Source organism: Mauremys reevesii, linkage group 3 (genome assembly GCF_016161935.1).
Source record: "Mauremys reevesii isolate NIE-2019 linkage group 3, ASM1616193v1, whole genome shotgun sequence".
Lineage (NCBI taxonomy): Eukaryota > Metazoa > Chordata > Testudines > Geoemydidae > Mauremys > Mauremys reevesii.
The window spans coordinates 159,378,961-159,402,154 of NC_052625.1; the positions used below are offsets into that span (position 1 = coordinate 159,378,961).

At 40.5% G+C, this 23,194-nt stretch overlaps 1 protein-coding gene across 1 annotated transcript in view; it reads left to right on the plus strand.

Moving 5' to 3' along the window:
* Positions 1–295: 295 nt before the first annotated feature.
* The window catches only part of LOC120401166 (protein eyes shut homolog), a 57,957-nt gene continuing 35,058 nt past the window's right edge, over positions 296–23,194 (plus strand). Inside the window, exons 1-4 of the mRNA XM_039530824.1 lie at positions 296–319; positions 3,444–3,525; positions 5,755–5,945; positions 7,805–7,896. Of these exons, the coding sequence (XP_039386758.1) occupies positions 296–319; positions 3,444–3,525; positions 5,755–5,945; positions 7,805–7,896 (389 nt within the window). The remainder of the gene's footprint in view (positions 320–3,443; positions 3,526–5,754; positions 5,946–7,804; positions 7,897–23,194) is intronic.

Sequence of the window (23,194 nt, forward strand, 5' to 3'; positions counted from 1 at the left end):
CATGATTAAATCCTTTAATAATGTATTCGTTCTTAAAGCATCTGTGCTTTTGTTTGAATGTATGTCAACACAGGATAAATGGTTATGAAATCTGTTTGAAAGGTGCTTACTTCTTTTTAAAAGCACAGCTAGTTAGTAAGACCTCTTTACAATCCTGTAGATAGGATCATAAAAATATAGGGCTGGAAGGGACCTTGAGAAGACATTGAGTCCATCTCCTGCACTGAGGCAGGACCAAATATGTATAGCCATCCCTGACAGACATTTGTTTAGTTATACTTAAAACTCGCCAATGATGACGATTCCACAACCTCCATTGGTAACCTATTCCAGTACTTAACTATGTTTATAACTGAAAAGGTTTTCTTACTATCTAATCTAAATCTCTCTAGCTGCAGATGAAGCTGATTACTTCTTATACTACCTTCAGTGGACATGAGGAACAATAGATCACCGTCCTCTTTATAACAACTTTTTACATATATGTGGACTGTTATCATGTCCTCCCTCAACTTCTCTTTTCTAGAATAAAGATGCACAATTCTTTCCACTTTTTCTCATAGATCATTTTTCCAAACCTCTTATAATTTTTGTTACTGTCCTCTGGAGTCACTCCATTTTGTGCACATTTTTCTTAAAGTGTGGTGCCCAAAACTATACACTGTCCTCCAGCTGGGATCTCATCTGTGCCAAGTAGCAGAGCTGAACAATTATTTCCCATGTATTACATATGACACTCCTCTTAATACACCCCAAAATGACATTTGCCTTTTTTACAATGGCATCACATTGTTGATTCATATTCAATTTGTTATCCATTATAACCCCCAGATCCTATTCAGAAGTACTATTCCCTAGCCAGTTATCTCCTATTTTGTATTTCTGCAAATGATTTTTCCTTTCTAAGTTTAGTATTTTTTCATTGTCTTCATTAATTTAATCTTATTGATTTCAGACCAATTCTATGATTTGTCAAGATTGTTTTGAATTCTAATCCGGTCCTCCAAAGTGCTTGGTGTCATTAGCTCTTCCAGCTTGGTGTCATCTGCAGATTTTGTAGGTGTACTCTCCACTCTGTCATTCAAGTCATAAATGAAAATATTGAATAAGACTCTACTAGATTTGTCCCTCCAGTGTGACAGCAAAACATTGATAACTATTCTTTTAGTAAGGTCTTTCAGCAGTCGCAAACCCACTTGAGAGAAATTTTATTTAAACCACATCTTCCTAATTCATATATGAGAATGGCCTATAGTACTCTGTCACTAAAATAAAAATATATCATATCTACTGCTTTGCCCTTCTTCACTAGTTCAGTAATCCTATCAAAGAAGAAAATCAGGTTGGCTTGGCTTGGTTTGTTCTCGACAGATCTATACTGGCTAATACTTATCACTCTGTTATCCTTTAGATGCTTACAAATTGATTAATCAGTTTGTTCCAGTATCTTTCCAGGTACCAAAGTTAGGTTGAATGGTTCATAATTTCCATGGATCCTTTTTGTTCATCCTTTTAAGTTAGGCATCCATCCTCCATTTGTTCTTGAAGATAATCACTAATGGTTCAGACATTGCTTCATCTAGTTCCTTAAATATTGTAGGGTGGATTTCATTAGGCCTTGCAGACTTGAACACCTTGAATAATTCATCTAAATATTCTTTTAACTGTACTTTCCCTATCCTGGCTTGTGTCCCTTTCCCCTAGGTGTTAATCTTAATTGTGTTAAAGCATATGGTCACAATTAACCATTTTAGTGAAGATTTAAGCAAAATAGATATTAAACAGCTCAGCTTTCCTGGATCCATCTATTATTAACTCTCCTTCCCTACTAAGTAGTGGATCTGCATTTTCCTTAATCTTTTTCTTGTTCCCAGTTTATTTATAGAACCTCTTCTTCTTGCCTTTTATGTCCCTTCTTCTTGTAACTCATGTTGGGGCTTAGCCTGCCTGATTTTGTCCCCACATGCTTTTGCAATTCTTTTGTACTCATCCATAGCAATTTGTCCATTTCCACTTTTATGTCTGATTTTTTTTTAATTAAGGTAATTAAAGAGCTCGTGATGGAGCCACATTGGTCTCTTAATACTGCCAGTTCCCTAAGTTTGTTAAATCTGCTTTTTTGAAGTTCATTGTCCTTATTCCGCTGCTCTCATGTCTTCCTTTCCTTAAAATCATGAACTATCATTTCATGATCACTTTCACCCATTGTAACTTTACATTTGCAACCAATTCCTCCCCGTTAAAATCAAATCTATAAATGGCTCCCCACCACCACCCAGTTACTTACACCTTCTGAGAGAAGAAGCTATCCCCAACATGTTCCACAAATCTATTGGACCTTTTGTGTTTTGCCATATTTCCTTTCAACTGCTATCTGAGAAGTTAAAGTTCCCTATTACTAGCAGGTCTTGTGCTTTGGGTATTTCTGTTATTTGCTGTAGAATGCATCATTCGGGTTCTCTTCCTTATTTATCAGTCTATAGTAGACCCCTACCATGACATCGCCCCTGTTTTTCCCCATTTTTATCATCATCCAGAGACTTTCTACTAGCCAGACTCTCACCTCCTTCTGGACTTCAGAACAAGTATGTAACTTCTTAGTGTACAATGCATACCTCCTCCTCATATATATGAAAGCTGTGTCCATTGTACACAGTCAAGTATCTAATTTAGTCTGCAATTCCATATTTCAAAAAGGAAAAAAAAAGATAGCTCTGAAAAAGAATGCTTGAATACTGCAGCAGTAATAAAAGGAGTGCAGAAGTAGGGTAGACAAAGTGATGTATTGGAATCCTGTGTGTGGCCGCAGAGCAGGGGTTAGAACTACAAGTGACCAGAGAAGGAATCTTCCCTCACTCAGAAAATAGCGCGGCAGTAGTTAATGAGCATGTTTGGTAAGTTTTTGAAGGCCGTGTGGGAATCACCACTACAGGACAATCTGAATGTTTCAGTGTACCCTCAGTCCAGAACATCAGCCAGTCAAAGCTCAAATTGGGATTCAGAAACCTGTGCCCACCAGCACCCATGTCTAGCCTGCTGGGAGTGAGCTCCAGCCCATCTTCACTGTCCTCTAACAACCCCCACTGCTGCTGTGTTCCTATATAGGGAGAAGAAAAGGTGTTGGTCAAAAGGAAGTATCTAGGGAGTGTGGGTGGCATAGCTGAGCAGGGGAGGCAGTGTTCTGAGAGGAGGAGCTAAGCACTAGATAGTGTGCTTTGGAGGAAGCTGAGCGGGGCAAATATTTGGGGAAGGGTACGGGACCAATCAGGAGGTAGTGTCCATTGGAGAAAGGGACATCCAGGGAATTGAACAAGGGATAAATATTGGGAGAGGGATCAGAGGATATTCCAGGGGAAGGATGAGATTATGTTGTTGGGGCACCAATTTGAAGTAAAAAGGAGGAGGTTCCCCAATTTGTGTGTGAATTTTTTTGTAAATTTCAGGTTCAGTTTCCTGAAATTCACACACATGAAAAGGGTGATTCCTCTGAAGATCAAAGTTCAGAAAATGAAACCAAAAAGAAGTGTGAATTTAAAACCATAAATGCTTCATGATTTTCAAGCCACTCATGATTTACTTTTCTTTTTATGGTCTGATAATTTTTTGAATTCATGGGTTTGGCAAAGTTTAAGGCTGCTTAAAAATGTTTAGTTTCTTGTATTAAAAGTAAATATGTGTATACACTAATTTACTATGTGGTATTTTCTTTTTGAATGTTCTTGGGATATATTAATAAGATCTACATTCAGAATTTGAACACAGTGACTGAATCTGACAATGTGCAGTCCTTTCTGAAAAGTCCTGAAAAGGCAGAATTGTCGTTTGTACTTAAACAAGGAGTTACGCTGCAGGAAGGTCAATAGTAACTGTACATAACTTGCCCCAGTATACTTTTTACATTATGTCCCAGAAATCAAACATCTATGGGTAAAACTCTGCCGTGGAATTTGATATTAGAAACAAAGTGGGCTGAATCTTTTAGCTTTAAAAAAAAATGAAATAGGACCTGTGACCTTCAAAAGCCATTCAAATGTCAACATCATACCCTCAATGACTAAGTTAAAATCAGCCAAACAAAATATGATCTGTTATGTATTCTTTTTTATATGTACCAAACTGAGAGCTGAAATTTAGGTTTGAGCTACTGCATTGATTTTTTTTTAAACAAAACAGGTGAGTTGTCATTACCCTTTCTTTAAATGACCTCTCAACTTTTTATTTGATAAGGCATAAATTATTGTCACTCTATGTTGTTTTTCAAGTAAGGGGAGAATGTATTTCTGCTTGAGCAAACCATAAAATACTGTAATTGTGCTAAGGGGAAAAAATCACTGCACGAAAAGGAGCAGAGAAAGCAAAATTGGACTTGTTTATAAGCAATTCTGTGTACTGGTCGCAGGCTGTCCTACTTTTAGCCCTGTAGAATTTTAAATTAACATTATCATGGTATAAACATTGGGAAATCAAGGACCATATTTTCAAAAAGTATGCTTGTGTTTTTGTGTGCCCTGCCCTGACTTTCATGCAGACCAACTCCTTGGTATATGTGCATGACCAAAAAATGATCGGCATGTTAAAACCAGTGTTTGTAAGTATGTAAATCAGAGGGGAAGGAATCAAAGTCCCTCACTCAGATTAGTGCACATACTTTAAATAATTCACACACACCCCTTTTGTTTTTTACAGTGTAAACACTGTAAAGGCCCAGGCTGTAGTGACACTATTGAAGATAATAGGTGTTTGTCCTCATTAATCAGTTAATTAGACATGTAAAATCTAATCATGAAACAGAATGTTCATGGTCAGTCCCTCCTCCTTTTGCTCTTCTCCCATTGGGCTCCCAAGTTATTTCCTTTGCCTTGGACACAAATTTGCTGATACCTTAGTTGGTGCACCATGTCCCATACTAAAATGTTGACAGTCTCACTCACTCTTTGTCCTTTATGAAGGTCCCGATAAATACTTCTAGATGTGTTCTTTTCTGTTATATTCTGTTCTGCATCCAAACTTTTTTATTTTTCAAATAGCCTTTCATGCTTTGTCTAACTTTAGGATCACACCACTAGAACAGTAACCACTTCTTTATAGAACAGCAATCTGGCAATCCATCCATAGTGTCACCAAACACTGCTGCCTGACTCTAACCAGCTGATGTGGCATTTGGATGACAAGTTTTGAGGACAATCCTCAGGGTTGCCCTTAGGGAAAGATTCCTCAACCCAGGGTATGATTCATATTTTTTCTTCACAGTCCTGCCTTCCTTCATTTCTGCCTTTTCATCATCTAGAGTTAATAGTACATGTTTTCATTCCTGGAAGCCATACCATGAGGAAACAATAAGTGAAATCTTGGCCCCATTTAAATCAATGGCAAAATTGCCATTAACTTAATTGAAGCCAGGATTTCACAAAATATATTTTTCTTTCTTCATAGTTGTTTTCCAAGGGCTGGTAACACTATGGAAGTCACCTTCCCAGCTCACTGTTCTCATGGTGCAGGACTTGGTTGAGGCAATTTAATACAAAAAAGCTTAAATACTTATTTACAGCTTTAGAAGTTCTCTGCTGGGTAGTCTTTTGGGAGCAGAGAAAAGGATGAATATTTTGGTATTGAATCTGTCTCCCAAGTAAAAGCTGTCTGGTAATAGATGAAGAGGAATGCCCCTCATCTATACAAGTGTTAGCACAGAAAACAATGAGCAGGTGAGGAAAAAAATCTTTTTACATTTGATTTTCTGTCTATCTGCATTCATAGATTTCAACTATGCTCAATACCATGGAGATTCTTATCTGGAATTTCAAGGTTTGCAGTTGAAACCACAAAACAACATCCATCTAGAATTTCAGACCTATAGTTGCCAAGGACTCCTTCTGTACATTGAACAGAGCCCAGCAACAATGGGACATTTATTTATTCAACTCTTCATCAAACACGGTACCTTACAGGTAGAGTATCATTTTTTTTCTTTTAGAAAAAATAAAACATTGTGAGCGTTTGTAATAACTAATGTTTATTCAGCTTCCAGCTGTGTGTATACTGTTTAGCATCTTGGGGATTTCCCAGTATTTCAAGTGAAATAGTTGCTTAAATTGTGATTTTTCAGAATTCTGCTGCCTGTGATCATCATGACAGATGAAACTAATATTGATGCTGATAGAAAAGGAAAATGATATGGAAATCATAGTAAAATCCTCCCTAACAAAATGCACACATTAATAGGTAAAATAGGCAGAATAATTTGAATCTACTTCAGAGCTGGTGGAGTTCAAGGTGTTTGTCTTTCATCTAAAAAGCCGTGGAAGTTTTTTTATATAGAGACAAGAAGAAAAAATAGATGTATCCTCTTGGACTTATTGAAATGAAGGCACTAACCTTACCTTTTGTATGTGGGACCACATTTTGCACCTTATGCAACCTCAATGAAGTGATTAGTAGTGCATGGGGAATGAATCAGTGAAGTTGTTTTATTGACTTTAGAGAAGAACTTGCAAATAGAGAAAACAACTCATTCACTTGTAGTCCTGATCAGGACCTGTTCACTTAAGCTTGAGATACTCATGCAGAATTCCACAGTATCATATCAAACTAGTTAATGTTTGGTATATCAGGACAAAAGAAATATGATTAAATTTATTTATAAATTTGAAATAGTGAAATTTATACTGCAGTACAATTTATTCGTGTCAAAATATTCAATAATGTTTTGTCAAGATTGTTTTAGTAAAGAGTCTGGTAAGCACAATTATAAGATATTTTAGAAGAATATTTAAAGGTCTAGTGCCCTTTAACCTCCTGCACATCCCTCATTACTATCATAAATTTCTATGCATAAGTTACCCTAATTGTACTGCTCTGAGGGGAATCTTGAATATTAGGAATAGATGTAAAAAACAAAGCTGTCCTCAGATGTGGAGGCTAGTCTGAATTAAACACACACCCACATACAAGAGAAGATTTTAACATTATGGTTTTGTATTGGAAGGTGGAAAGCTTAGGTGTAAAATAGTGACGTTTCAGTGACTGAATACTTATCCAATAGGTTGACATGGGGCAAGGAGTTACACAAGGTTTAGCAAATTTTGATAACATTAAGACAAAGTTAGTTTTTCTTACTGTAAATTACCGATGCAGAAAAAAATAGACATTTGTGTATTTTTAGACAAGTAGTAGTTTCAAAAAGACTTAATTAACAAAAATGTATTCAAAAGCTTTGATATTAATAACTTTCACGGTGTGGTTACCAAATGTCTCAGTGTGCCATGTTAAAACTATTTCAATTCACTTTTAGTCATTGACAAAACTGTTCAATTAAATGTAGATTTAAAACCCAATGTACAATGGTTTCATGTATACAGTACAGTGATGATTACAAGTACACAAACCATGAAATCAAGTGCTGGTTAGCTTAGGAAAGTGTATGGTGCTCCTAAATGTTCCAACTCATATGCTACTGTGCAAGTCTGAAAGTAAGAAGGGGCTACAGACTTGCAAGTAAAGATCATCTGCAGCCAATATTAACTTCAGCTGGAATTGTGAGTGGTTAGTTCCTCTGAAAATCAGGGCCATAAACTGTGTGTGAAAATACAATATACAGAGTTTAAAAAATGCACATAGACTTGGAAGAATGATATAATAGTTTTTAATGCAGCAGTTACATTTCTTCATCTGGACCTCTAAACGTAATGTGAATTTTTCTGGATGCACAGAGTTTTCTTTCGTTTTTTATTTAAACATTTACCACTTTCAATTTCAAGTTTCCAAATATGTAATTATGATATATTGTGTAACATGTTTTCTTTTGTAGTACCAATTTGTATGTGATGGGGCAGCAGAAGTTAGAAGCATCAATACCACTATTAGAGTGGATAATGGACACAAGTATAGAGTTCACATTAGGTAAGTTTTATTTTTCAAATCTCAGTGTTCATAATTGACTGACTGAAAGGTCAACTGAATTGGCCAGCATATCAGTTTAAATTTATTGTGTATCTTGTTACTTATTAATTATATCTATGTATGTACTGGTAAATCAACATGCTATTATATTTAGACATTAAGTTCTTTGGGATTATTAATTAATAATTATTTGCAAAAAATAATTAAAATATAGTATCATAAAACAGCCCTCATAACTCCTCTCTGAGATTCCAAGGATGTACTCACAGGAAATAATTTTCTTTTTTCTCTAAGTCCTTTTATCAATAACTTATTTGGTCAAACACAAACATTCTAAAAAGAAAATACTACTTCTCCAGGCTCAAAGCTATTTTGTCAATGTCCAGCAAAAACAGGTTGCATCATTCTCCAGACAACACAGGTGTGAGATTTCCCTATGTGTCAGGGTATTAGCAGGCAGAAGATATAACATGACTCCTGTCCAGATGGAATGGTTGTTTTTCCATGCCCTCTGACACCAAATGATGCTTAATTTCCTTTTATAGTATTGTAATGGCAATAGCAGTAATGAAATGCATGTTATTTAATTACTGATGTAAATAATCAGTATAAACCTGACCTTGGAAAAGGTTAAGCCCAGGAACCCCAGGATGGCTGCCTACAGCAACCTTACGTGAACATTCATTTGGGAAACTGTGCAAGTAAAACAGTCTTTGGGAACCACCATCAAGTTTGATTATATTTAATGTCCACAAGTTGGCAGAGAGCAAGGGCAAGAGAGGAACTGTTTCTAGTCAACAGGGGGACTCACCTAAGGTGGCTGTGTATAGCTTTGGCCACCTTTGTTCAAGATAAACAGGACTTGCACTTTTTGAATATAAATAAATTATATTAGAAGGCTCCCAGAGTGGAGAACTGACCCTCTGCAAATCCTCCAATCTGCTACCACTCAGCAAAGGGGCAACAACAACATTTACTTGGTTTTACCATACAGCGCTACAAAAATACATAATACTAAATAAAGCATCAGTTCTATTACAGTCACTAACAAAAATTCCCAGTGACTCAATAGACACAAGATGAAAACATTAACCCCAGTATTTTAAATTTCAGAGCAGGCTTTAGCTGTGTCAGTGGGGCAGTGTAAACATCAGGAAGTCCCATTAAAGAATTTTCTCTCTGCTGCTGAATTTTGTTACTGCTGTGGAAATGCAGCAAAAGAGACAGTTATGCTTAATTTTCGAGTACATTCCAGCTGTGAATATATTTGTTTCTCTTTCACACACAGCACATGCCTAAATTTTCCATGCTTCAGGATACATCCACCCTATTTTATGTCCTTAACTCATGCATTGTAGTCATGGAGGTTTTTATTTATAAGAATGGCAATATATATATATATTTATATATACACTCTCAATTGATACACCCCAAATTTAATTTATAATAAAGATTAGGAGATTAGGCTGAAAACAAGTAATTGGAGATTCCAGGACTGAAACAATCTGAAGCAGTCACTGCATGGAGTTTAAGGGTTCACCCCCACCCCCAGTTTGTGGGCAGTCATGGAAGCTGGAACCTGGAATAGTCAGGATGTAGGAAGCCTTTCCCATGAAGACTCTATGTCTGTTGACAACTACCTCTACACTGGGGACAGTCACTGGAATAGACATAAAGTCACCATTATGCTTTTTGAGTCAGCTGAAAGGACTTGTCAGACAACCATAAATCAGATCCTATGTGGGCCTGCATAGTTACATATACCTCTGCAAAATGGGAGTATAATCTTCCATTTTTCTTCAAGTAGCATCTCTATGGATGCACCATGTCATAAACAGATAGTTAAGAGTTAATACCTCTTTTACCTGTAAAGGGTTAAGAAGTTCACCTAGCCTAGCTGACACCTGACCAGAGGAACCAATGCGGGAACAAGATGTTTCAAAAGGAAGGAGGGACATTTCCTTTGTTTAGTCAGTTTTCAGTTTTCAGCCAGAGTGAAAAAGATCAAGGAACCCGCCTCTTATCAGAGTAGTAAGTTTTAGAAAGGAATAAAATAGGTTTATGTTTATTTCTTTGTAACCTGTCTTGTGCAATTAGAGGAAGAATCAAATTGGGTATTTGGGTATTTTCATTGGTGTAATTAAGTTTTGCCAGGGGAATATCCTCTGTGCTTTGAATCTGTTGTCTGTGAGAGTAGCTGGTATGCCTTTTTTTAAATAACCTGATTGATTTTTCCTTGTTTTTTGATCCAAGGGGGTTGGATCTGGATCCACCAGGAGTTGGTGGGAGAAAGGAGGGGGGGATGGCTAATTTCTCCTTGTTTTAAGATCCAAGGGGGTTGGATCTGTGTTCACCAGGAAATTGGTGAAGTCTCTCAAGGCTACCCAGGGAAGGGAGTGCTTGGGGCTGGTGGAAGCCAGACCAGATCTAAGCTGTTAATTGAGCTTAGAGCTTCTCATGCAGGTCCCCCACATCTGTACCCTAAAGTTCAGAGTGGGGAAGGAACCTTGACACACCACTTCAGGACTTGAGCACACCTGTGCACTCTTGATCTTAGATTTTCATCAGCAGTGTCCTCATATCTGTGCCTGACCTTAGACATCCTCGTGCTCCCATACAAGGGTCTATGGGAAATGAGGTGTGGGGGCAGACCTGCTGCCACTCCAGTTCCTTCTCAACTGCCTGTGTCTAGCGATAGAGTGTCGCAGTGACCATTACCTAGCCACGTGGCTTGCTATCTCTCTTGCTTATTAGTATTTTTTAGTAATTTCTGTTTGTTTATTTATTTTTCAGTTATTTAGCACAGTTTGTGATTGGAGTTGTGGTGTCCCCGCTTCCCTTCCTTCATTTGCTCAATCAGGGTTCCTCTCCTCCTGCCATCTCAGGTCTTGATCCATGGCCTTGAGTAACAGGTTATAACCAAAACCCCAGGCTTCAAATCCTGCCAGACATCTTTTTTTCCCTGCAGAGACAGACACTCAAGCTGCCTTTGCATCTTGGGAGAGGCTCATATCCTCTCCAAATATCAAATCTGCTCAGGATTTTAAAATAAATCTAAAAAATTAAGGGAAGATAGGCTAAAACTCTTGTCAAAGGAGCATTTGCTGAGCCTCACAGGGTCAGAGTCACCCTCTGTACATCAAATTCAGTTGTTTGGAGAGCCCCAACGACCATTACTGCTGCTGCGACAAGCAAAGAGCTTGTGGGCCCCTCAAACCTTCCCAGGCCATCAAAAAAGAAGAGATCTAGAAGAGAATAAGTCTCGATCTCAGGAAACCTCACCTCAGGATATTGCTGAGGCCCCTGTCTCTTCTGGTACCACCACCACCCCAGCACCGACTTGAAAAAACACACTCAGAGTTGACCCATGCCTGCTGATAGTGGGGGGAACAACTCTGGAACAGCTTGAGTCATCGCCCCACCAGGCAGCCTTGACTACCAGTGGGAACAACAAAGTATTCTGAAGGATATGTCTTACCTGCACTCTTCCTAAAATAGATCTCTTCACAACACCATCCAACGTGAAATGCAGATGATTCAGCAACAGAAGAGTCCCTAGTCATGCCTTGGGCATACGTATTGCTATACATTTATCTGCCGACGCCTTTGCTGCTCAAGGTGCTAAACAAGTTGAAACAGGAGAAATTAGTAGCCATATTTATAGCACCATTGCAGTTGAGATAGATGTGGTTCCCAAAGCTGATCTGCATGTCTAAGCAATGTCATCTCCACCTTCCCTGACAGCAGATATCCTCTCTTAGGAGATAAAATTTGTAATCCACCTCACCTCTTGGTGCTTCACCTCGAGGCCTGGCTACTATGGTTTAGAACAGAGGTACAAGCAGTACTGCTTAATAGAAAATCAGCTACAAGGAAAACTTATGTACAGAAGTGGAAACATTTCCAGGCTTGAGGTAGTCACTGATCTATACCTCTTCTTGAATCCTGTCTGATGCACATTCTCAATTACCTTCTAAATTTAAAACCACAGGATTATCACTGAGCAAAATTAAGGTTCACTGGGCTGTCATGTCCCTTCCCAGACATCAAAGGGTTTTCAGTCATCACTCACTTGATGATGATGAAGTTTATTAAAGTCCTGTTCAACATTTTTCTTCCTATCAATGAACCTACTGCACAGTGAGACCTCAACTTAGTCCTTAATGTGCTGAGAGAACTCCCATTTGAACCTATGGGGAACTCTTCCCTCCTTCATTTGTCCTTCAAGTTTTCATTCCTCATAGTTATCACCTCGGCCAGGAAGGAAGGAGAGTTAGGAGCCCTGATGGCTGAACCAGTACATGGTGTTCTGTCACAACAAGGTGACACTGCATCCACACTCTCATTTTTACCTAAAGTTTCTTCAGAATTCTACATTAATCAAGATATTCATCTACAGGTGTTTTACTCCAGCCTCACTCTTCAAGAGAAGAAATGAGTTTCCAAGAAGTGCTCTTGTCTTTTACCTTGACAGGACTAAGTCCTTTAGTACTTCTCCTAGGATTTTCATCTCAATCGTAGAACAAATGAAAGGCCATTTGAAGACTGTCTACATGTTTCAGGATACATTTTAACCTTTTCAAGCTTCAGATACTCATCCCCGTCCTAGGGGTGATTGCCCACTTCTTCAGGGCTCAGCCTACCTCTGTGGCCCTGCTGAAAAACATACCTATCTCAGACATCTTCAGAGTAGCCACCTGGTCTTTACACATTTTTCCAGCACTACACTATTGTATCAGCTTCCAGAGCTAATGCAGCTTTCAGTGAGGTTCTTCTGCAGTACATACTGAATCTGCCTCCTCTACACCCTTCTCCATAATTGAGGTATGGCTCAGGAATCTTCTGAACTGGAATATCCGTTAGGATACTACTCAAAGAAGAAGGAGAGAACTGTAACTGGAGTTCTTATAGATATGTGTTCTTTTGGGTTTCCCACTACCCCAGCTTCCATTCTGCCTCAGAGTCTGCCTGTTGGACTTTCATGATTGAGAAGGACCAGAGTGGTTAAGGCAGTTTTGAAAATACCACCCTAAATGACTATACTAGTGCAAGGCAATAGAGAACAGACTTTATGTTTGGAAATATTTGTAGGAGCAAGCTATGAGATTGTGCCTTTGGGAAGAGGGAGGTCCAGAATGCCTAAATCAGAATCCCATTGTTGGAGAAGAAAAATATTTTCTTCTCAGAACAGAGTGTAAAATCTGTGGTTCCAAAGCCCAAACTGTGTATAGAGCACAAAGGCAAATGTTTAACTATCAATCTATCCAATATTCAGACAAAATACTACTCAATTGAAGTTGTACAATCTGAAAATCTCTCTTTTTCATTAATTATTAGTGAGAAATAGCTTTATACCATATTAATTTCTGTACCAAACATAATACTGCATATCCTACAGTGCAATGCAAGTTGCATTTGTATAGCATCTTTCACAAAGTAAAGATATTTTACAGTTTTTTAAAGCTAAAAGCATCTTTGAACATTTTTTTAATTTAGACTTCAAGACCAGAATCAATTCTGCAGATTTCAAACTGATGTTAATTCCAGAATTAACTGATTTTAATTCCATAACTGCTAATTGCTCTGGATCTGAAGATTTGAAATGGATACTTAGGACATATGATATAGTGCTGGTATGGAAAACTGTACCACATTTGGAATGCATACTTCCTATCTGCCAGAGTCACTGTGTCTATGTTGGTATGACCAAGCAGAGGAAAAGTTCAGAGACATAAAGTATGTACAAAGTAGTGATTTGACACTACCGATCATATATGGAATTAGTGTAAATCGATGTATTCCTTTGACTGAAATGGGGCCACACTGATATATATTAGCTGAGGATCTGGCTGAACATCTGCAATATAGTAATAAGCTATAGTAATAATGCTGTAAGGTCACACAATGGAATGTTGCATTTTACCATATAGTCCTTGACAGAACAAGGAGTAATGGTCTCAAGTTGCAGTGGGGGAGGTTTAGGTTGGATATTAGGAAAAACTTTTTCACTCTGAGAGTGGTGAAGCACTGGAATGGGTTACCTAGGGAGGTGGTGGAATCTCCTTCCTTAGAGGTTTTTAAGGTCAGGCTTGACAAAGCCCTGGCTGGGATGATTTAGTGGGGATTGGTCCTGCTTTGAGCAGGGGGATGGACTAGATGACCTCTTGAGGTCCCTTCCAACCCTGATATTCTATGATTCTATAGTTGTTACTTACTATCATATGATACATTGTGCCAAAGTACAAAACATGCAAATACAGTGTGAAGTCAGTTATTTACATGGTAAGATTCTCTTCCATTCCCTACAAATTCTAATACTGCCCTTATAGTATCTGAGAGACTTACAGTAATGCATTACATGATGTGACTAACATGAGTAGCATATAGTTAATCATTTTCTCATTGTCTCCCCAGGGGAGAAATTGTGTGTGCAGTATACTTTTCTTTTTTCGTGTGTGTGTGGGGGGGAGGGTAAGTGTTTTTAATATATACTTGCTGCTATGTGTCAAAAGGCAAGGTTCTGTACCTTGGACTTGCAGCAGAAGGTAGCAACATTTGTGATTGTCCTTAATTCCTGTGGGAGTTTGTTCCACAACATGGGACCAGCCCCTGAGAAATCTCTGTCTTCTGCATGGATGAGATTTAGAATGGTGGTATAATGTGCCATTGTGCAGGAGCAGTGCAGCTGTACTATAGCCCTCCGGCTGGAGCTGCAGGCAATCTTTTAAGGATGCTGAACCCAGATCATAGAGTGCCTTAAAGGAAAGGAATGAGACTTTGAACTTGATTTGATATTCTATGGGAAGTCAATGTAGAGTTCAGGTTTGATGTGGTCACGGTAGCAAATGTTACTGAGAAAGCTAGTTGGAGTTACGTAAAGGCTGATGGCTTCCTGTCTGGGTATACTGCATTACTATAGTCCAGAAGACAGTTGATAAAGTCCAACATATATTTCTTTATATTTATCAACATGAATTTCATCTTCCATTTTCTTGCCCTATCACCCAGTTTTGTGAGATCCCTTTGTAACTCTTTGCAGTCAGCTTCAGACTTAACTACCCAGAGTAATGTAGTATCATCTGTGAACTTTGCCACCTCACTGCTTTCCCCTTTTCCAGATCATTTATAAATATGACAAACAGGATTGGTCCCAGTGCAGGTCCTGGGGGGACCCTGCTGTTTACCTATTTCCATTTTGACAAGTGACTGTTTATTCCTATCCTTTATTTACTATCTTTTAACTAGTTACCGACTCATTAAAGGATTTTCCCTCTTATCCCATGACTGTTACTTTGCTTAAGAGCCTTTGATGAGGGATCTTGTCACAGGCTTTCTGAAAATCCAGGTACACTGTATCCACTAGATCACTCTTGTCCACATGCTTCTTGACCCCCTCAAAGAATTCTAATGGATTGGCAAGGCATGATTTCTCTTTACAAAAGCAATGTTGACTCTTCCACAAAATATTGTGTTTATCCGTGAGTCTGATAACTTTGTTCTTTACTATAGTTTTAACCAATTTGCCTGGTGCTGAATTTAGGCTTCATATCTGAAGACTTTTTGAAAAAATCAGTGTTACATTAGCTTTCCTCCAGTCATCTGGTACAGTGGTTCATTTAAGCACTAGGTTACATACCACAGTGAGTAGTTCTTCAATTTCATATTTGAGTTCCTTCAGAGCACTTAGATGACAACTCTCTCATCCTGGTGACTTATTACTGTTTAATTTATCTATTTGTTCTAAAACCTCTATAGACACCTCAACTTGGGACGGTTCTTCAGATTTGTCACATAAAAGAATGGCTCAGGTGTGGTAATCTCCCTCATGTCCTCTGCAGTGAAAACTGATACAAAGAATTTATTTAGATTTTCCATAAGCAAAGTAGGGACAGCCACACAGAGGCTCTGCATCCTCCACTCATTCCGTGTCAGCATGGCTCCAGTACACCACATTGACAGGGCTCCCGCAGGGCCTTCCTTTATTATCAAGGATTGATGTTTTATCTTTCTATGGAGAATTCCAGGGGACTGTTGATGGGGATCATACACATCTTCCTCAGCCTACCTACACTCCATCCTCTCCCTTTGGAGATCCCTGACCAACAGATACCCCCCTGGAGAAGTCCAAAGGACTGGAAGGAGGAAATGATACTTCAAAGATAGTTGAATCCCCTTTCCACATTTTCCACATTAGAGAGGGAGATCAATATTTGAAAGGTCTTTCTTCTGCACACAGAACGGCGAACCACGGCCACTGGGAGCCGTGGGGGGGGCCATCCTGTGGACAGTCAGCATCAGCAAAATGTCTCATGACCCGCAATCAGATTACCCTGATGGGCCATAGGTTTCCCACCACTGGTCTACTACCTTATAGCCCTTTTCCCTGAGGGGGCTGAGACTCTGGAATGTGCGCCTCCTCAGTTTAAAATAGCCTGTATATGTTAGTCGTCAGGGCATACTACTGAGATGTCTTTTCCCCCAAGCTTTCTGGGAGGGAAGGGAAGTTGATTGCTGAAGTGGGAGTCTTTCTCCCTTTTGGTTTGGGGAAACTGCTGTGCTTGCTTTCATTGTTTATGTTCATTTGCATTTTTCATGCAAGTCAAAGGAGTTCTGAGCCTTTGTATGGGTGATTTCTAATACAACAGGCTGGCAAGGAAAATACTCAACTATTGCTTGCTTCAAGCTTGATGTGGACACAGTACCCTCCATCTACTGGATGTGCTTAATGGGTCCATCTCCTAGAGAACCAGTTAAAGCCTCATGATACTTAATGGCAGTGGCTGCTGCTGCTGCTGCTGAATTAGAACAGTAATTCCAATTAGTTGGAAAACTTCAGGTAATTAAGTAACGCATAACATTGATATAATGCTGTACATATTAAAAGTGCCATCCTCTTGCTGGGACTAACCCAGTGGATAAAATATGTGCAGTGCAGATGCAAAATTTATGTTCCTCCAGCAGATTCCCTGCTGGGACCTTACCAATTCCAGCCATTTTGGGGGGTGGGGGAGTGGGAAGGCATCCACAGCTCCCCCTCTATTTATCCAGGTCCCTCCAGCAATGCCCTTGCCGGGATCTTACCACCCATGCCCATTTAAGGTGGACTATAATGATGGGGACTCCTATAATTGGTGCAGCAGGGACCCAACCCCCCAACTGCCTCCAGCTTGCTCAATTACCAAGCACCTCTCCTTAATTCCTTTTTCAAGCCATTTTTTCATTCTTTTGTGGCTTAATTTATGGAGTACCTGCACTGAACATCTGCGAAAAGGAGGCGCCAGCCATTAGCTTGGCTGCCTCCTCCCCACACCCAACCAGGTTCCCAGGCATCTCCAAATGGCTTTTTGCCTAGCAGCCCTACTGGGGATAAAGGACCCATTGTCCTATGTGTGATTGTTGAGGGGCACCAGCAGCTGCATTGTCTTTGACCCGGTACTGCAACAACCGCCCTCCAAGGAGGGCCGCATAGGCAACCCCTTACCTGGATCCTTGAGTTGACAAGACTCCTTAAAAGAAAACTAAATAAACAACTTGTAAGCTGGACCAAAAATCTCCATTCTGCCGACCACATCACATTCTGAGGTTTCTGATAGCCTGCGTCATGTGCTGGGGTCCACTGCTAGCCGCTGTTGCAAGCTCACAAAATCTGTGGAACTGGAAAAGAGATAAGGCATCTGCCAGGCCATTATCCATGCCCAGCACATGGTTGAAAGAAAAAACAGATGTTGAAGCTTAAGCATTGTAGAGTGAATGCCCCTACCAACTTCATAACCCTGTAGGATCTGCCAGAAGCGCACAGCCCCATTTTGCATCCAGGTGGCAGGCCATTTTGTGCACACCATTTGCCTTGATAAAATGCCCCAAAACCTGCATCCCCTGCCACATCTGAGTGGATTTTAACCCCCTTTGTAATAACCATTGCTTCCTCTACAATGATACCCCATTAAGATCAACTCAGAAAATTTTTCCACACCCTCAAATGTTCCTTCTTATGTCTATGTCTTATGTCTATGGTATGTAATGGTGTGGCCCAACTATGCTGGCCTTTGCCACTGCCTGTCGGGCACAAAACGGGTGTCGGAGAAAAACTCAGTAGGCATTGCCATCCCAGATGAGCCCCCAAATTGTCGGAGGAAAAACTCAGTTCTCGCTTTTTGTTTGGGTGCAGCAGAGTCAGATACTTTATTCTGTTTAGCAGCTACAACAGAGAGAGAGTGCACAAGGACATAGGGTCTCCCCTTCCTAGACAGTTCTCTCAACAGGTAAACAATTACAGCAGCATTTATACTTTTGTTACAGACAATAATAAGCAACAGCTGCATTTTGTTTATACATAGGTCATCCTGATATCTTGTTTTTCTCACTTAAGAGACGCCAGTCTATATATTGTATTATCTACACAAGGTCGAAAAACAACTTCTCACACAGTTCTTTTCCACTCACCTCACACAATCCTCGCTTCTACAAATCTCGCGTTATTAGGGTTACAGTTAGCCTAACTCTGGCTAACAGAGACTGTCATGCATTAAGATCCCCTACAAATCCCTGTCAGTTATTTCTGTATTTCCACACGGGGCAACAACCCTGCACGCAAAGTTCAGGTGCCCCAGAATAAATTGCAGCTCTTGTAGCCTGAGTGGGTTTTTTTTATTTATGTATTTATTTTTATTTTAAAGCCCCCAGTGCTCTCTGGAGCAACCTCGATAGCTCCTAAAGTTTATCCTGAGGGAGCTGAGATACACCGTCCCTGGTGTTCAGCTGAATGCCCAGGTAGGTCAATGTAATGGAAGGGCTTTATGTTTTCTCCTCCGCTAGGGGTTCCCCGAACTATTTAGCCAGGGTCTGAAATATGTCCATCTACAATAAAAAAAAGTATGCAAATAATGCACTACTTGGTTTAGTCCCACTGACTGCACTCCTGCCCAGTGCAACATTGTGCCGAATTTATGAAAAGCCGCACAGAATACTGAACAGCACATGGGCATAGCCTTGTTGAAATATAATTGCTGGCAGTAGTCGTCTTGCAAATATGCCTGTATCTTCAGGGGTTGCGAAAACAACCACCATCATTAAATGCCCAGAAAATACTATTACATGCCTGCGGTATGAACAAACCCCGGCACCCTTGGTGTCATCCACTGCAACCACAGTGTGTGATGAGGTATGTCCCACCTTATCCCAGTGGGAATATCCCTTATTCCCTTTTGGAAGCGCTGAAGAGAAAACCTCGGAAACAACTTCATTGACCATTTGCTGCACAGCTCTGCTGACTACCCCATTAATGCACACAGCCTGCCCACCTGCATTTGTGGACGCTTCCTTTCAGTCATTTCCCTTCCTCATTCCATGAGGCTGCCCTGGGTTATGCCTTGGGTTATTAAACACACCACCCTGGGCATTAGCCCCCATACTTGTGAGCTCCACTTGCCCCTGCTGCAATACTGTCTACCTTGGGTCCCCTTCCAGCCCTTAGTCTCCATTGGGACTGCCCTGCGCTGCAGCTGCTGTATCTGCTTGTCCCCTTTTAAGCAAAGTTACAGGCACCTGAGCAGCAACCTGAGCCCAAAAGAATTGCAGCCTGATACATCCACTTGCCACATGGCTGGTACATGAACCAGTTAAATTTCCTTGCCTCCCTCCCCAACCAAAGCAGGTTAATTGTTTCAGACACTGGCTAGCCTCCCTTGCAAATTCACCCTCCTCAATTGTAGCTTCCAGCCTGCCTGTGGGTTGAAGTACCTGGGGCAGGGGAATACTAGTTCCTCTTCTTTCCATTGTCCCCTTTCTATGTAATTTGCCTCTGCCTGCCCTTCCCTGTCTCTGGGGACATGGAGGTAACAGCCCCCCTGTTTTCCCAAGCTCACCCTTCTCTGTGCCCCTGGAGCCATGCTGCTTCCCAGTGCTGTTTGCTGCTTTTCTGCAGCCATGCTGCTTCACATGCTGGCTTCCACATGGTCCTGCAGCAAGCCATGCATGGGAGCCTTGTGCCTGCTACCCAGCCTATTCTGAGTAAAGAAGGGAGGGGCTAGGCCCAGCTGACCTTTTTAAATCCCTCATTCCTAGGTGGTGAGTCATCCACCATGCTGACTGCTCTTCCAGGAGCTTTACCTCTTCCCTCCACCACCAAGCCAGAAAGGATTGCCAGCCCGCCAAACTCCTTCCTGCTTAAGTGCAGGGTGGCGATTCATCTCTGTGTGCTTCCAACTGTGAGCTTCTGCTTTCCATGTCAAGTACCATGTTAGGCACCTTACAGCTTCCCCTACTGCTGGCTCTGGGCATGCATCAAGTTCATTTCCTATTTCAGTGTATCTTGAAACCCCTCCCAGCTCAGTGGTCTTGTTTGGGAAGTTTTCAAGATCACTACAGCTCAGCTCCTGGAACAGCAGCATAGAAAACTGAATGGCATCTTCTTCATAGGAAAATCTACTTAAAAAAAGAAAATACCCATCCCTTAGTGAATCCTGATTCTCAAATAAATTGACTCCACTGTATTTTGTATTATCTACTTTGGAAATACTGAGGAAGTCAACAGAAAAGTCTGACTAAGTTCAATTACTGTCTTTTGTTGTGTAGCTTAGCTTTGGAAGGCAACATAAGGATTGAAGCTTTTGAAAAGTGATGCTGTTGTCAAATGCTTCTTAAGTCATGGAAATACAGAAAAGAGCGATGAGCAGATCACGAAGCATTCAAAAGATTAGTATTTGTTGTTGTGGAAGATAAAGAAATAAAATCTGAGATATTTTTGATATGTATCAAAATCAAACAAAGGTAAGACAGTACTAGCAGTAGCACAGAGAAGGCTGCAGACTTAATCAGAGCTAGTTAACCTGTTTCTAGTCAGGTTTCAGAGTAGCAGCCATGTTAGTCTGTATCCACAAAAAGAACAGGAGTACTAGTGGCACCTTAGAGACTAACAAATTTATTTGAGCATAAGCTTTTGTGGGCTACAGCCCACTTCATCAGATGCATAGACTGGAACATATAGTAAGGTGATATATATACACGTACAGAGAACATGAAAAGGTGGGAGTTGCCCTACCAACTCTAAGAGGCTAATTAATTAAGATGAGCAATTATCAGCAGGAGAAAAAAAAATTGTAGTGATAATCAAGATGACCCATTTCAGACAGTTTGACAAGAAGCTGTGAGGATCTTAACATGGGGAAATAGATTCACTGTGTGTAATGGCTCAGCCATTCTCAGACTCTATTCAAGCCTAAATTGATGGTATCTAGTTTGCATATTAATTCAAGTTCAGTAGTTTCTCATTGGAGTTTGTTTTTGAAGCTTTTCTGTTGCAAGATTGCCACCTTTAAGTTTGTTACTGAATGACCAGAGAGGTTGAAGTGTTCTCCTACTGGTTTTTGAATGTTATGATTCCTGATATCAGATTTGTGTCCATTTATTCTTTTGCATAGAGACTGTGCAGTTTGGCCAATGTACATGGCAGAGGGGCATTGCAGGCACATGATGGCATATATCACATTGGTAGATGTGTAGGTGAACGAGCCCCTGATGGCATGGCTAATGTGATTAGGTCCTATGATGATGTCACTTGAATAGATATGTGGACAGAGTTGGAATTGGGTTTTGTTGCAAGGATAGGTTCCTGGGTTAGTGTTTTTGTTCTGTGGTGTTTGGTTGCTAGTGAGTATTTGCTTCAGGTTGAGGGGCTGCCTGTAAGCGAGGACAGGTCTGTCTCCCAAGATCTGTGAGAGTGAGGAATCATCTTTCAGGATAGGTTGTAGATCTTTGATGATGCACTGGAGAGGTTTTAGTTGGGGGCTGAAGGTGACAGCTAGTGGCATTCTGTTATTTTCTTTGTTGGGCCTGTAGGTGACTTCTGGGTTCTCTTCTGGCTCTGTGAATCTGTTTTTTCACTTCACCAGGCGGGTATAGTATTTTTAAGAATGCTTGATAGAGATCTTGTAGGTGCTTGGCTCTGTCTGAGGGATTGGAGCAAATGCAGTTGTATCTTAGAGCTTGGCTGTAGACAATGGATCGTGTGGTGTGTCCTGGATGGAAGCTGGAGGCATGTAGGTAAGTATAGTGGTCAGTGGGTTTGTGGTATAAGGTGGTGTTTATGTGACCATCTCTTATTAGCACAGTAGTGTCCAGGAAATGGACTGCTTGTGTGGATTGGTCTGGGCTGAGGTTGATGGTGAGATGGAAACTGTTGAAATCATGGTGGAGTTCTTCAATGGCTTCTTTTCCATGGGTCCAGATGATGAAGATGTTGTTAATGTAGGTCAAGTAGAGTAGGGACGTTAGGGGACGAGAGCTAAAGAAGCGTTGTTCTAAGTCAGCCATAAAAATGTTGGCATAGTGTGGGGCCATGCGGGTACCCATAGCAGTACCGCTGACTTGAAGGTATATATGTGAAATAGTTGTGGGTGAAGACAAAGTCACAAAGTTCAGCCACCAGGTTTGCCATGACATTATCAGGGATACTGTTCCTGACGGCTTGTAGTCCATCTTTGTGTAGAATGTTGGTGTAGAGGGCTTCTATATCCATAGTGGCCAGGATGTTTTCTGGAAGATCACCGACGGATTGTAGTTTCCTCAGGAAGTCTCAAAGATAGCTTGGAGTGCTGGTAGCGTAGGGCCTGAGGAGAGAGTCCACATAGCCAGACAATCCTGATGTTAGGGTGCCAATGCCTGAGATGATGGGGCATCCAGGATTTCCAGGATTATGGATCTTGAGTAGCAAATAGAGAACCCCTGGTCAGGGTTCTAGGCATGTGTCTGTACAGATCTGTTCCTATGCTTTTTCAGGGAGTTTCTTGAGCAGATGGTGTAGTTTCTTTTGGTAATCCTTTCTGGGATCAGAGAATAATGTCCTGTAGAATGTGGTGTTAGAAAGCTGCCTAGCAGCCTCTTGTTCATATTCCAATTTATTCATAATGACGACAGCACCTCCTTTGTCAGCCTTTTTAATTATGATGTCAGAGTTGTTCCTGAGGCTGTTGATGGTGTTGTGTTCAGCATGGCTGAGGTTATGGGGCAAGTGATGCTGCTTTTCCACAATTTCAGCCCATGCATGTCGACGGAAGCAATCTATGTAGAAGCCAGTCTGTTGTTTCGACTTTCAGGAGGAGTCCACGCAGAAACCTTCTCTTCGTAGTGCTGATAGGGAGGATTCTGTGGGTTAGTATGTTGTTCAGAGGTGTGTTGGAAATATTCTTTGAGTCAGAGACGTTGAAAGTAGGATTCTAGGTCACTGCAGAACTGTATCAAGTTCATGGGCCTGGATATATATATATATATATGCATGGGACGAGCAGGAAAAAACCTCTGG